This window comes from Danio aesculapii, chromosome 16 (assembly GCF_903798145.1).
Source record: "Danio aesculapii chromosome 16, fDanAes4.1, whole genome shotgun sequence".
Taxonomy (NCBI): Eukaryota; Metazoa; Chordata; class Actinopteri; order Cypriniformes; family Danionidae; genus Danio; species Danio aesculapii.
Window position 1 is genome coordinate 51,109,049 of NC_079450.1, and position 14,962 is coordinate 51,124,010.

The 14,962-nt window shown below is 35.0% G+C and overlaps 1 protein-coding gene across 1 annotated transcript in view; it reads right to left on the reverse strand.

Annotated features, from left to right (window-relative positions):
• Window positions 1–13,123, reverse strand: part of cyth2 (cytohesin 2) — a 32,020-nt gene extending 18,897 nt beyond the window's left edge. The window contains exons 1-4 of the mRNA XM_056475493.1: window positions 12,970–13,123; window positions 4,252–4,402; window positions 3,961–4,027; window positions 2,022–2,140 (exon numbers count right to left, since the gene is read on the reverse strand). Coding sequence (XP_056331468.1) covers window positions 2,022–2,140; window positions 3,961–4,027; window positions 4,252–4,402; window positions 12,970–13,036 — 404 coding nt within the window. The 5' untranslated portion in view covers window positions 13,037–13,123. The remainder of the gene's footprint in view (window positions 1–2,021; window positions 2,141–3,960; window positions 4,028–4,251; window positions 4,403–12,969) is intronic.
• Between the last annotated feature and the right edge of the window lie 1,839 nt (window positions 13,124–14,962).

The following is a 14,962-nucleotide window of genomic DNA, read 5'->3' on the forward strand; positions in this document are numbered from 1 at the left end:
GAAAACCGCTCCAATTGGTCCACCGTTTTTATGTTGTTAAATTGAAAAAAAAGCACTGGGTGTGCTTATATCACCCCAATATGACGGTCTATACACCATACATGCACATATGTCTGTCCAAACAGCTTGAAAAGTAGATTTTTTACCATAGGTGCCCTTTAAAAAAAATTGGCATGTCTATTTTGTGTCTGACACATTAAAAATTGCATTTTAAAATACTGATTTATTTTAACATGAGAACATATTAACAACAGAGCACCTTCACGCACCTGCAGTGTTTCCAACAGCATAGAAAAACTAAATAAACTAAAAAAAAAAAAAAAAAAAAAGAATAAAACAAATAGGCCTGCCCTAGATATTTTCACTTAAATGACAAATTTAGATTACAAAATGAAAACACAGATTGAATCCTTCTTAAAAACCGGCATAGGCAGTTTTTTTCCCCATAGTATAGTTTTTTCTTCTGTCAAATAAAAATAGCAGGCTACCTCAAATCGATCGCTCCACTGAAAATATGCATTTAATTAATGCTCCGCTGTTATTCTTGTATCATAAACCACTGTCAACATTTTCAATTGAAGCATTTATTTTAAAGATTATGACTTGTGCGTCTGGTTTTACCTTAGAGCTTGTGTGCTTTTATTTCCTCTCTCACTCTCGGTTCTAAGCATGATAAAAGACAATGATAAGGCTCATACGTGGAATTTTTTTAAGTATTGGCTACTATTGCATATAACAATTTTGTTGTTTACATATGATATTGCATTAATTTGCATGCATGTTTTATAATCATGTTTTATCATTTGCATACATTTGCAAATCATTGGATTTGTTCGATTCATAGATTATGTAGGTTATTTTAAAAATGGATATTTTATAAGTATTATTAATAACTGTAATTTTCCAAATGGAAAAAAGGTTTGTCGGTTGTACACTAAATCATCACAACTATAGCCTATTTGTTGTGTTTATGAGCGGTGCAGGAGCGCATTCTGATAAAGAGAAAACCCAGATCCTCCGACTTGTGGCCAGCTTAATTCCAAAGCAGCGCACATTTCAGAAAGTTTTATTTTGTGGCTTCTTTCTCCAATTGTGCAAATAAAAAGAAGTGTTTACGACGCGGATCGAGGACAGAGGCAATCAGCATCAGCGCTGGTTTAACATCAGCTCGTCTGTGTCAAACTGTGACCAGCAATATTTTTCTTTCCTTTTGATTCTTTGGCAAAATATATCTGTAGGTATGTGTGGTTGCAGATGTTACCATCCCACGAGTTACCAAATATGTGTTGCTCATTCATGCAGTCAAAAAAAAATATATATATATATATATTATATATATTTTATTTTATTTTTTAATCGTTGAACTGATACCATTAATCAGTTAAAAATGCACCCTTTCGGTTAACGATGAATCGTTATTATGAGCATCCCTAATATATATATATATATATATATATGTATATATATATTGTATATACACACATACATACATATGTATGTATGTATGTATGTATGTATGTATGTATGTATGTATGTATGTATGTATGTATGTATGTATGTATGTATGTATGTATATATATATATATATATATATATATATATATACATTGATTGTGTTTCAAGTTAATTATATCTGTTAAGCAGAGGTGACAACTTGTGTAATAACGATACTCCAATTTCTAATTTCTATACGATATCAAGAAAAACATTAATATTCTATCCCATTCTCGATATTGCAAGGAAACCACAAAATATTTGATAACACTACAATACACTACTAACATAAGTCAACCAGGCTCCATCCTCTTTGGTAGAATTTATTTAAACTGTTAAAACTCAGGACTACAATGAAGGCTTTTGATGAAGTTCAGAAACAGTGTTACAGACACAGAGACAAACTTCTGCTGGAGTGACTTTGCAACTTTGAATGTCTTTGTAATGTTCAAACAGCAACATTAAGCGCTACAGGAAGTGTACAAAGCATAATAGGACCCCTTTAATATAACTGAAGTCCACAGTACCTTTCACCCAGATAGTCTCCTATTGCAGTTTTATTGAGTCCTTCTCCTTTGTACAGAAACTGAGCAATGTCCTCTGGAGTGTGTCTGAGAAGCTCGTTCTCCACTAGGAACACAATGCCCTATGAAAAAGACAAAACATTAAACAATAGGACTTAATTTGAAAAAATACTCAACATGTATTGTGGTTATAGCTGTATGTTTGTGCATGTGTAAAGTTTGATTTTGGTGTAATTTGATTAAAACACTTTTATTCAACAAGGATAGATTAAAATGGAAAAAAAATGACGGTAAAGACGATAAAAACTCTATTTATTTAAAACTTTCCATTATCTAAGAATCCTGAATATCGTATTGAAATCGCATGTTTTAAATAAATGTTATGCCAGCATCAAATACTATTTTCATTGCAATAAAAACTGAAAACAACACAAAAAAAATAAAATATAGTGCTTCCCACGGGTTTGAAAATCCTTTTACCCACAGCACATGAATGGTCACATGCGACAAACATAAAAAAATGTGTTTTTTTTACTATATTTTTATGTATTTTGACACTGTTATACACCGTATCTTATTAAGTTATTAAAAAATGCTGTTAAAATAAAAAAATAAAAAATGAAATCCACTATTTATATTACTTTTATGCTATTTAGGAGCCAGTTGCACCCACTAACAGGTGACTGACAGATGGACTAAAAGATGATCTCCGTCTCAAGTTGCTTCATTGGCTTGACATTTTGTAAAGTACTGCCAAAGCATTTTAGATATGTGCAATGTATTTAATATATTAACATTATTAAATTAATAAAATATACAGCAAATGAGAAATTAATGACAGAAAAAAAGAATAAAAGAAACAAACAGGAGGCAAATTAGTTAATGAACTATTTTGAATGGTGGACAAATATTCTGCAGAAAGTAAAGATGTCATTTGGTCCGCTCTGAGTACATCGTAGTTTTTCAAGTAGTTTATTAAAGAATTAATTAGGCTATTTAATGTTTCTCTTGCGACTGTGTGCACACTGTCAGCTGCAAAACCAATTGGAAATAGGCTTAAATAAAAAGATAATGCAAGCGAAAGCAAAAGCCAAATCCCAGGCATTTTAGGAGATTTAGAAACTATGACCGGTCACATTTTTTAAGTGCACAAAAGGCCTCTGTAGGTCTCTGCTGAGCACGAGATTGTCTGTGGGAGTGTTGACAGTTCTCGCGCACACAGAATCAGTAGTATGAAACGTGTAGGTCAAGAGAAGATTTTCCACTGTTAATCGAATGTTTGGCTATCTTGAGTAGATACAAAAAAAAGTGTAAAAGAATAATAATAAATATTATCATATTAATAATAAAAAAAGATGCATCACCAAATACTTGGGTGGCAGCTAAAATACCTGGGTGGCCGTTAATACCTTAGTGCAGGGGTGTCCAAACTCGGTCCTGGAGGGCCGGTGTCCTGCACAGTTTAGCTCTAACTTGCGTTAACATACCTGCCAGGAAGTTCCTAGTATACCTAGTAAGAGCTTGATTAGCTGGTTCAGGTGTGTTTGATTAGGGTTGGAGCTAAACCGTCCAGGACACCGGCCCTCCAGGACCGAGTTTGGACACCCCTGCCTTAGTGGCTCAAGTAAAGTCTATGTGTGGGAAGCACTGTAATAAATACAATTTTTTAAAAAAAAACAGCAAACAAACAAACGAACAAACAAACAAACGCAAGCTATATCACAGACATTTATTTATTTTAATAATTGATAAAAATTTTTACATTTTTAAGCATCTTAAATAAATAAATAAGTTATTTCTCCCAAAAAATGTGAATTAGAAAAAGCTTTAAATGAAGCATACATTCTCAAAGAAAACAATTATTTGAAATTGTAATAAATATCACCATTTTTTAAGCAAACAAATCAAATTATCACCAACCCACACTTTCAGCTCAGCTTACCTTTTTCGGATCCATGTTGAATTTTTTCCTGCCCATGGCCACATGTCGACTCTTTTGTAATGTTTTACTTCACACAAAAACAGAGAAGAGATCAATAATGTTTTCAAGTTTGAGGTGAAACTAAAACTAAACTTAAAAAAAAAAGTGTCCTACAAACCTACTGAACATTCATAACAGAGAGTTCAAGCTCATGTCAGTGACTGTCCTTTTCACACGCCTACTGAGACAACCTGTGTGTGTGCATGCTTTTATTTGACTGTTATCTATCAGAGAGCGCAAACAGAGGCTCACCTGCCCTCAGTGCTGGTCTCCAGTCCCTCCACCTCAATAATAGCTTCTCTCAGCTCCTCCTTCAGCCTCTGGATCTCCAGCAGCAGCGCTCCTTTCCTGCGCCGGATCTCCTCCAGCTCGGAGCGCTCTTCTGGGCTTAGATCCGCTGGGACTGGGGAGACACAAATGAGGACAATTCATTGCCTCATTTCTCCATGTTAACAATCTGTCGTCATGCACAGGGCATTCCAGAATTGCTGGCCTGTGCCTAATGTCATTCACTTTATGATGCCATATGGAAACATTGATGAGGGTTCGGGGCTCTGCACATGTGCAGGCAATGTTTACATTAGGGCTGTGCAATAGGCTTATGACGGTATCAAATTTTCTTGTTGCGGTTCATTTTTAATCAAGGTATTATCACAAAGTTGAACTGCAGTTGAAGTCAGAATTATTAGCCCTCCTGAATATTTATTTCCCCAATTTCTGCTTAATGGAAAGAAGATTTTTTTTCAACATTTATAAACATAATAATTCTAATAACTCATTTCTAATAACTAATTTCTTTGATTTTTCCATGACAGTACATAATATTTGACTAGGCTTGTGCCGGTATTCGGTAATGCGATAAATCACGGTAATGAATATGCACGATATTGTTATCGCGGGCACTTCAAAATACCGTGAAAAATAATAGATCCGAATTTATATTCTTAGAACGTGCCTTAGCTTATTTTCTATCAACCGCTTGAAGAAACACTGCGTATATGCTGCGCAGAACTGATGCGCACTCTGATGTAAACAATCCCCACATGTAGAAGCACTGTGTGCGCGCCGCCGCTGCCACCGCACTATAATCCTCACATGAAGAAGAAGCATGGTGGAAGGAGGAACGCTGCCGACAATTTATCCCCCTTCAGCTTATTTTCCATCAACCGCTTGAAGAAACACTGCGTATATGCTGCGCAGAACTGATGCGCACTCTGATGTAAACAATCCCCGCATGTAGAAGCACTGTGTGCACGCAGGGCGCGCCGCCGCTGCCACCGCTCTCTAATCCTCACACGAAGAATAAGCATGGCGGAAGGAGGAACGCTGCCGACAATTTATCCCTCTTCAAAAAGGGGTAAAGTCAGAGGTTTGGAAATATTTTGGGTTCCAAAAAAATGCAGAGGGATTGCTGATCGAAGACGGTTTCCCTTTGCACATTTACTTTGATAAAATTGCTCAAGTTTACTTTTATATTGTGTATTGTTTTATTTATATTTATTTGTATTTAAATGTTTGAAGTACTTTTAGTTCATTAAAAAGTTATTTAAGTTACTAAGTTGACGAAACTGAAGTTTTTTGTGTTTTTTTACCTGTTTCTCTAGTAAAATTACAATATCGTGATAATACCGTATACCGTGATAAAAGCTCAATCAATTAATCGCAGCATGAAAATGTGATACCGGCACATGCCTATATTTGACTAGATATGTTTGAAGATACTAGTGTTCAGCTGCAGCATAAAGGCTTAACTAGGTTAATTAGGCAAGTTAGGGTAATTAGCTAACTACTGATAATCTTATTGCACAGTGTTCGTGTATAACAGCTTTATAAATAGTCAAATTTTTTATCAAAATTATAGCATGTAGTAGGCCAAAATAATGTGAAAATGTTCATGTATGAACAATAAATCTAATTGATAAATTAAGTCTTCAAGCATTTGTTTTTTGTTATAAACACCACTGGAAATGCAATGTAAATATTAGTAAAAGTTATGTATTAAAGTATAAATAATAAATAATTCATAGTATTTTGAAGAGTCTATAATATCAATATTGTGCATGCTCATTATTGTGATATGTTGAATTTTTGAATGTCTACTATTTCGATATATCGCAATACTTCAAATGTGCATATCGCAATACATATAAATGTAATAAATGAGTGATAATACAAAATTGTCTGAAAGTAATCGGCAATGCAGTTACACGTCGTCCATCCTTTCCTTGTAAGTTCAGACGTCGGCCAAACCTTCAAATGGAACAGTGTAGGCTACTTTAACCTCATTCACATCACCCTGGATACGCTGTTTCACTACTTTAACAATTAAATGAAAACATAATAATACTGCCTATTTACATTTTGATATCAACAACTTAACACCAAAAATGTTAAGGCATTGTGTAGCTACATATTTACATGACCGTCATCTTCACTGTATGCATATTTATAACAAAACGGAGCCTAACATAACTGCCTCCTTCACTTTCATTGAAAAAAAAAAAGAAACATACCCTCTCTTCTGCTGAATACGAGTTTTAATAATCAGTAATGGTCATTATAAAAGTATAACATACAATAAGTTAATACAATATAGGAAATAAAGGCAAGCGATCAGTTAAAGGTGCAGAATCAGTGTACGTGGTTACATAAATTAATATATTAACTTATCTTTGCGCTCGGACAAAACACGTTATTTGAGAACAAGTAATCGATTCAGAGACCAAAGAGTCATTAGATATAGACAGGATGAATTAAATATCACATTTAACAACTATAGTGTGATGAGATCCAGCAGTAGATCCTTCATGAACAGTCCGACCTGCACTGCTCTCATCTGGGGAGATGTGGTGAAAGCACCCACTAGCCGCGTTTCCACTATCGCGCCTAAAGCGAGCGAGCCAGGGCGAGCCAAGGCCAGTCGCGTTTCCACTATCACTTCCGGGGCGTAATCGGGCCAAAGCGGGGCTTCCTTGGGGCCAGCGTCCGGCCTTTTTCGGCCCGCCGAATACCTTGGGCCAAGGAGGGCCAACTGGGGCTTCGGGGCGGGGTTACGTACAAAGGCGGAGTTTTCCTGTCAGGTAAAGAGGAGACAAGATGCTTTCTTCCCTTACATTTGTTTTGCTATCGCGCTTGATCAACTCACTAAGAAAAATCTGTGTTCGAAGTAAATGCCGCCGAACTCGAATGTCCTTATCCAGGGATCGCTGTCTGGCCTTACACCAACAGACCACAAACAGTAAAAAAGCGATCGCTTCGGTGTTCTCCATCTTCCAGCTCTCGTAGTGATGCCAGGTTGTGTTTGTGGTTATAATTTGAGTTTTTTGTTCCCGCTGAAGTGGGCGGGTTGTGTGACGTTTGATTCGGGGGATGTTCTGGGGGCGGTGTTTGCGTGACGCGCTGCGAGCAACTAGCCCGACAGTGGAAACGCGACATGATTTCGGCCTCATTTCTCAACCTCCCGGGCTATTGGCCCGGCCTGGCCCGATTAAAGCCCTGGCTCGCACTGGCCCGATAGTGGAAATGCGGCTACTGACTGCCTGGAGCTCAGACGTGCGCGCACTCTGCAGCGTATGCCAGAGTATGTGTGGTCACGTGATGTGCGTTTTCGGCAGTGTAGTGTGGACGGAGATCTTTTCAGAAACATCGCCAGTGTAGATGTGGACCGTTTTGTTCTAAAGCGCCGTTGTAAAACTAAAACCTATTAGTGTAAACGGGCCTCAGAAACCAGGCAAAGTAAACATGTCATTTATTAAAAAGTTAAATAATACCATACGTATGATGGCTACACTCAAAAAATGACGTTTGCTGTTTGTTCAAACTAATTTAAAATGCTCAGACAACACATTTCTTGAGATTTTTTTGGGGGACAACTTAAATGTTTTATGTTCAATCCACTTATCTTAGTAAAAACAAAAATAGTTAACTTAATTCCGTCATGTTGTCCCAACACGAATCAATTAAGTTAACTTAATCGATTTTGCTAATTTTTTGACTGTATATCATTTTTTTAAATATTGTTTATTATTGTAATAATCCAAACTATATAAAACAAGTTTAGTTTTTATTTTATTTTTATTTTTTTTAAAGAAAGCGTCACTACAACATCTGAAAGTAAACAGCCATGTTTTAACAATGATATTTTAACAATGTAAACAAATAAAAATCCATCACACAAACACTTAATAAAATAAAAAACTGAGAAACTTCTTTGGTGTCTTATTTCTTTCATAACATGGTTTACATTTTTTTTTTTTTTTTCATATTTCAGCATGCAGACTAGAATCGGTCAAGATTTTTGGACAATAAAACAGCATGTGTAATTGCTTGGTTTCTGAGATGCATGTAGATATAATATATAATCACATTACCTGAACAGTCTTTCAGAGGGTGTGTTATTTAGCATGCTATAGCAACGCATTTTTCCTCAATACCTCACAGCCCTAGTTCACATACTGGTGAAGTTTACATTCAGATCATCTGTGGACGAACGAGCGACTCTTACGACACCAGCTGGTGTTTGGGAGATTTAAAGAGAGCAAGACAGAACAAGACAAAACCCTCAGCAGCTCTGAAAACACAGGCCTGCAGGCGGATGCTGGTCCGTGACGCCCCTTAGAACGCATTTACACAATCTGAAAACCACAAAACATGCCACTTCAGGCTGCTTTCTTTTCTTTTTTTTGGAAACAGTCAGTTATAAACATAAATACTTTGCCTATTTTATCTATTTTAATTTCTTCAATTATTTATTGATTTCAATCATTAGTATGACCATTTTAAGACAATTGTATTTAATTTCTCCAGAATATACTAATCACTTTGCCCAACAACACCCCATTTTATGCATTTTTATAAAAAAGGCAACATTTTATTAGTCGCAAATGTCTCTGTAAAAAAACAAACAAACATAAAGAGTACAAACCAGGCTCTTTCATTGTTTTACTACAGTTGTATTTTTTCACAGTAAATATATAAGGATCTGACTATATATTTTTATTGTATAATGATCTGTGCGACCAAATTAAGCTTACAGTTCAGTAATAAGGAACTGACAAAGCAGTATCTGTTGAATAATGACTCCTTTGAGGCAGACAGATATAAAAAGGCTCTCTTAAAAATCCAAGACATGCGATGAAGTTGCAAAAGTTCAGCCTCTGATTAAAGCAAACAGACACAGCGTAACAATGTGACGCTAATTTGAACACAAATGTATTTTATTAACCCAGAATATACTAATCACTTTGGCCAACTGCACCTCTTTGCAAGCATTTTTATTCATTTATCATAGTTTTATTAAACAGCAGTTGCAAGTGGGGGGTCATTAAATTAGATAGATTGGAGTGATTTTGCAAAGGTGTGAATTATGTATAAATAAAACAAAAATACATTATTAAAAATCAAGCAAGTATTCAATAGTATTCAGGTACAGAAATTGAAAAAAATAAAACAGTTTAGTCTTCACTGTTTTAATAATTAAGTTATTAAATTATCCTACATTAAAGTTACAAATGTTTGTGCCTCGATGTTTTAAAACTTTCTTGCAATTCCTTTAAAATGCATGCAAACGATAAAGTTTAACTCTATTTTAATGCTTTGCAATGACTCCACAAATCTCATGTATTCTCAATTGTTGCTGATCGACTATAATCCCAACTTAACATTGCATGTCTTGCAATGTGACTATTGCAGACACACACATTGCAATATCAATGCTGAAACAATATATTGTGCAGCCTAAGTTCATTAATATAAACTTGACTCTTTCGTTGTTTTACTCGTTTGTGCCAAAAATATACGAAGGTTTTAAAACATTTTCATTGTATAAATTTAGTTGAAAAATATATGTAATTTCAATAATTTTGTAATCCCTTATATTTTGAGGCTAGTTTTTTCGGTATCTTTATCAATTCAGTATCGATAAAGAGAGATTACTATCTGGTACTGAACCGAACCCAAAATTATGGTCTAAAGTAATCCCAAGTAACTTCTATTTGAATTAGTAATAAATAACGTTAAATTGCTAGTGTAAATCTATTATGCATTCTCAAGTCAATTTTTATAAATTAAGCCTTTTTTTGTTAAATATTTAAACTATAAATTGACTATCATCTTGACAATCTGATAAATTTGAACAAGAACTTCCATTAATAATAAGAAAAAACATTCTTGAATAACATCACTGATTAAAACTTAAATGCAAATCGATAATAATCAGATTATAGTAATGATATAATTCCATTTTATTTGCACCATTATTTTATATCATATTGAACTCTAAACTTCATAAAGCAATGAAAAAATCTTAACAAAAAATATATATTCTTAAATTTACATAGTCTCAATATTTAGTTTTTCTCTGTATTTTTTATTTTTCGTAATGACAGCAAAACTAGAGCTACATGAAAATGACATCCTAATTTAGTTGTCTACTAAACCTGGCACTGCATATTATGAATATTGTTTACTCTTCAACTAATTACTTTTGCAAATTGCCTTCTATAACGACGTGTACAATTTAGATGATCCGTGTATTTATATGCGACTATTCAAATACAACTAAACGATTGTCACTGATCAAGCATAAACTCTTTGTACAGATTCAGAATGTCAGATTCTCTTCTGCTACTGAAGTATAAATGTAAAAAAAAATGTTGATGCAAAGTAGGGCTGCACAATAGATCATTTCAGCATCGATATCGCAATGTGTGCATCTACAAGTCACATCGCATAGATTTGCAATGTTAAGTTGACTTTGCAGTGTATTTTTTTAAATTTACATATACAAAACCATGATGCATGCACTGTTTATTTCACTTTTATCTTTGCTTTTTTGCATGTACAGGTGAAGTCAGAATTATTAGCCCCCCTGAATAGCTCCCCTGTTTATTTTTTTTCCCGATTTCTGTTTTACTGAGAGATTTTTTCAACACATTTCTAAGCTAATAGTTTTAATAACTCATTTCTAATAACTGATTTATTTTATCTTTGCCATGATGACAGTAAATAATATTTGACTAGATATTTTTCAAAACACTTCTATACAGCTTAAAGTGACATTTAAAGGCTTCACTAGGTTAATTAGGTTAACTAGGCAGGTTAGGGTAATTAGGCAAGTTATTGTATATTGTTATTGTTTGTTCTGTAGACTATCGAAAAATTATATAGCTTAAAGGGGCGTATCATTTTGTCCTTAAAATGGTGTTTAAAGAATTAAAAGCTGCTTTTATTCTAGCCGAAATAAACAAATAATACTTTCTCCAGAAGAAAAAATATGATCAGACATACTACGAAAATTTCCTTGCTCTGTTAAACATCATTTGGGAAATATTTAAAAAAGAAAAAAAATTCAAAGGGGGGCTAATAATTATGACTTCAACTGTCTCTATGCTTTTAGTTTGTTTATTACATGTTATGCATGATTCACTCCCTAACAGAATCATCCGTCAATCAAAATGAATACACTCAATAACACTTTAGGGACCCATTCTCACCATTAACTAGTTGCTTATTAGCATTCATTTTATTGAGATATTTGCTGCTTACTCATACTTATAAAGCACATTTTGTATGATCTTATTCTACATCCCTAATCCTACTACATTAATAACTATTAATAAGAAGCAAATTAGGAGTTTATTGAAGCAAAAGTCAAAATTGTTTGCTAAGAGCGAGAAGTGAACCCTAAAATAAAGTGTGACCAAAACTTATCTCCAAGTATAACAAAGTATACCGCAATATAGATGGCAGAAAAACAGAATACCGCATGGTCAGATTTTTCCAATATCATGCAGCCCTAATACAAAGACCATTTTGAAATTCATAGAGGTGAAGTTGGTTTTATATTCGCACTTTAGTTCTTTTAGAAGTCTCTATATTGTTTACCATGTTACTTTGAATATTCGATCGTAATTAGCATGCAAGTATGACTTCTAAACAACATTGACACTATCTAAATTACTGTGAACAATGTTGTACTTTGATAGTCATTAGCTGCTAATATGATATCCCTATTTAGAATTTGCAAATATTACTTTTCTGAAATTATTTTATTAAGGAGAATGTCTGAATATCCAAATATAAAACCACCTTTACCTCTGTTTGAAATTCAGTGGTAAATTGAGTTGACTTTGAATATTTGGTTTAAAAATCACATGCAAGTATGACTTCAAAACAACATCAGCACCATTTAATCGACTGTCAACGGTGCTGTACTTTGATAGTCGTTGGCTGATAATTGATTTTGCTATTAAGAATTTGCAAAGAAAACCTTTCTGAAATTATAATATTGAGGAGAAAGTCCAAACGTGCAAAAATAAAACCTGACCCCAATGAGAACAAAAGAACAAAATCTGTGACACTGAGTTTGATTAATTAATCATATAAATAGCAGTATATGGCTTCATCACAGTGTTTCTTTGTTCCTTAAACCTCAAATATTCAATGAGGTCTCAGATTTCTACATGATTCCAAACACAGGCCTTCAGTTAATTAACAGAATGATGACCTGTGTGTCCAAATTAAGCTTACAATTCAGTAATAATGAACTGACAAAGCAGTATCTGTTAAGTAACGACCCCTTTTAAACCGACAGAGACAAAGGGGCTCTTTTAAAACCTCAAATGTGTGATGGAGTGGCAAACTGTCACACAATTTATCAACGACACTTATGCTAAATACACAGCGTTGACAATAGTATATCCAGCCTCTGATAAAAGCAAACAGACCCCGTGCAGATGTAAACAACCGAAGGAGGCCAAACATGAATGAACGCAGAACAATGAGTGCTGAGTGACATTTTGCACAAATTCGACATGTGACAGCAATATATTAGATTTAGACTTAAAATGTTTAACAAAAGAAATAACCAGCACTTCTACGTGAAACCTCTCCACATCTCGTGTGTATATGTTATAAGGAAACAGCAGCGGCGATGCGGCACTAAACACAACGCCAAACAGCGATACTCACTGTAGTCCAGATCATCCATCTTGGGGGCTTTGCTTTTAGGCATATATGTCTCGGAATCGAATGTCATTCAATAACTGAGAGATAAGGATATATAAAAATATACCCCACAAACGAAAAGGAAATAAATAAATATCTAGGCGGAGGACCGAAAGCACCCAGACAAAGGAGGAGTTGAGAGCGGAAGTTACGCCTGCCAGTAAAAAAATACTCGACCTGGAACTGCGGCCATTTTGGTAAGGGCTAATTCTGTGTATTTCACCCAAGCGGCAACCTCCCGCTCTCCCTCGGGAGGCCAATACGGAAGTAACAGAAACTGCAATTCATCAAAATTCCGCTAGTCCTGGCTCCATAATAGAGCAAGTTGTAATTGAGCCCACTGTTAGAATGGTCAACTTTACAGCAGAAAAAAGGGTGTTTACAGCCTGGTACAAAGAACGATTTTGGTTCATATAGCTATTATTACCCTCCATGACAACTGTGAGGGGGGTGAATTTTTTTATAACTCATCCATTTCCTTTATATTAGGTTATTTTAAGTTTGCATAATTAAGGGCGTGGCCACTTGAGTGACAGCTAGGTCTCGCTGGTCGCCGTCACTTCACCTCAGCTGAATCCGGCAGATTAGCCACTGATCTCGGCATATTCATCGTATTTTTGTTTTGTTTTATGTGGCTTTACACAGTCAGCTGCCTTTTGGACTTATTTCTTACAATTATCAGATGATATGGGATGCTGTGTGCACTTAATTGTGCTCACAAACCGTTTACGTGGCCTCCGTTTCCCATGTGAGTAAAGTTATATACTTGTATACCATCTCTATAAATGTATTTGTTTTATTTAAGATCATTTATCATTAATATTTTTCTTTAGACCCGTAAAGCACTCCAGAATGTGACAGATTGATTAGCTGTAGGCTCTAGAACAGTCATCTGAAGCGTTGTCATACTGTGTTGTGCTGGATTTTATCAATAGTCTTGCATTTACTAACACACACACATATCTGAAGTGTTTGGAAGTAATTCGCGTTTTCCTCCTGTAGAAAAACGTCATAAGAACAATGTTTAGTGGCTCACTGTATTACTACAGTGTTTTTGAAAGTCTAAACACTTTATTGACATAGTGTACAGCCAAGCACATGTGGTCAGAACACAAACGAGTCGCAGGTAATAAAGTATCAAGCGTTTCTCCCAAAGTAAAGTCTGTCTGCCAGGTCTAAGCATAGGGTCTAAGCAAAGTGCCAGCAGGTGTCTGTAGCTCCGCCCACTCTCCGCCTCTTTGCCCTTGTTTGGTATCCCGCCGTGGGTGCGATGACGCGCGAACAAAATGGCGACGGTTGGCCGCGCCTACTTGTGGCTTCTTTTGCGCTCTTCAGAAACCTATGGGTGACGTCACGGATACTCCGTCCATATATTTTACAGTCTATGATTTCACCACATTAACAGCTAATTTTACTTTTTTGTGCCTCACAATATCTATTAATTACTTGCTAATACGTGTATTTATACACAACTTTAAAGGAAAAGTTTTAGTACAGTAACACTTTCCCTTTAACGTCTGTAATTAATTACGATTTAGACACCAACAGTAAACGTAACTTTAATTTAAAACATCTATTTTGGAAATCAAAAATTGCAAACGGTCAACAACATCTTCCCAAACTCCACCTAATTCTAATCATTTGTTTAAAATGCTACACAATGTTTAAAGTAATACCGTTAACCTAGTTTATATGCAACACTTCAGTATGCTAATTATCCTAGCTATTAAACATTTTCATTTTATATAACAAATGCATTCCTAAATAGTAGCTATACAAATGACACATTAACAACTGAAAACACAATTTCAGGTTAAAGCTGTATTATCAGACTTTAGTTATAAATTTGATTACCCTGCTAAAAAAAACAGCTTAAACCAGCCTATGCTTGTTTTAGCTGGTCAATCAGCCTGGTTTTAGAGGGGGTTTGGCCATTTCTCGGCTGGTTTCCAGCCAT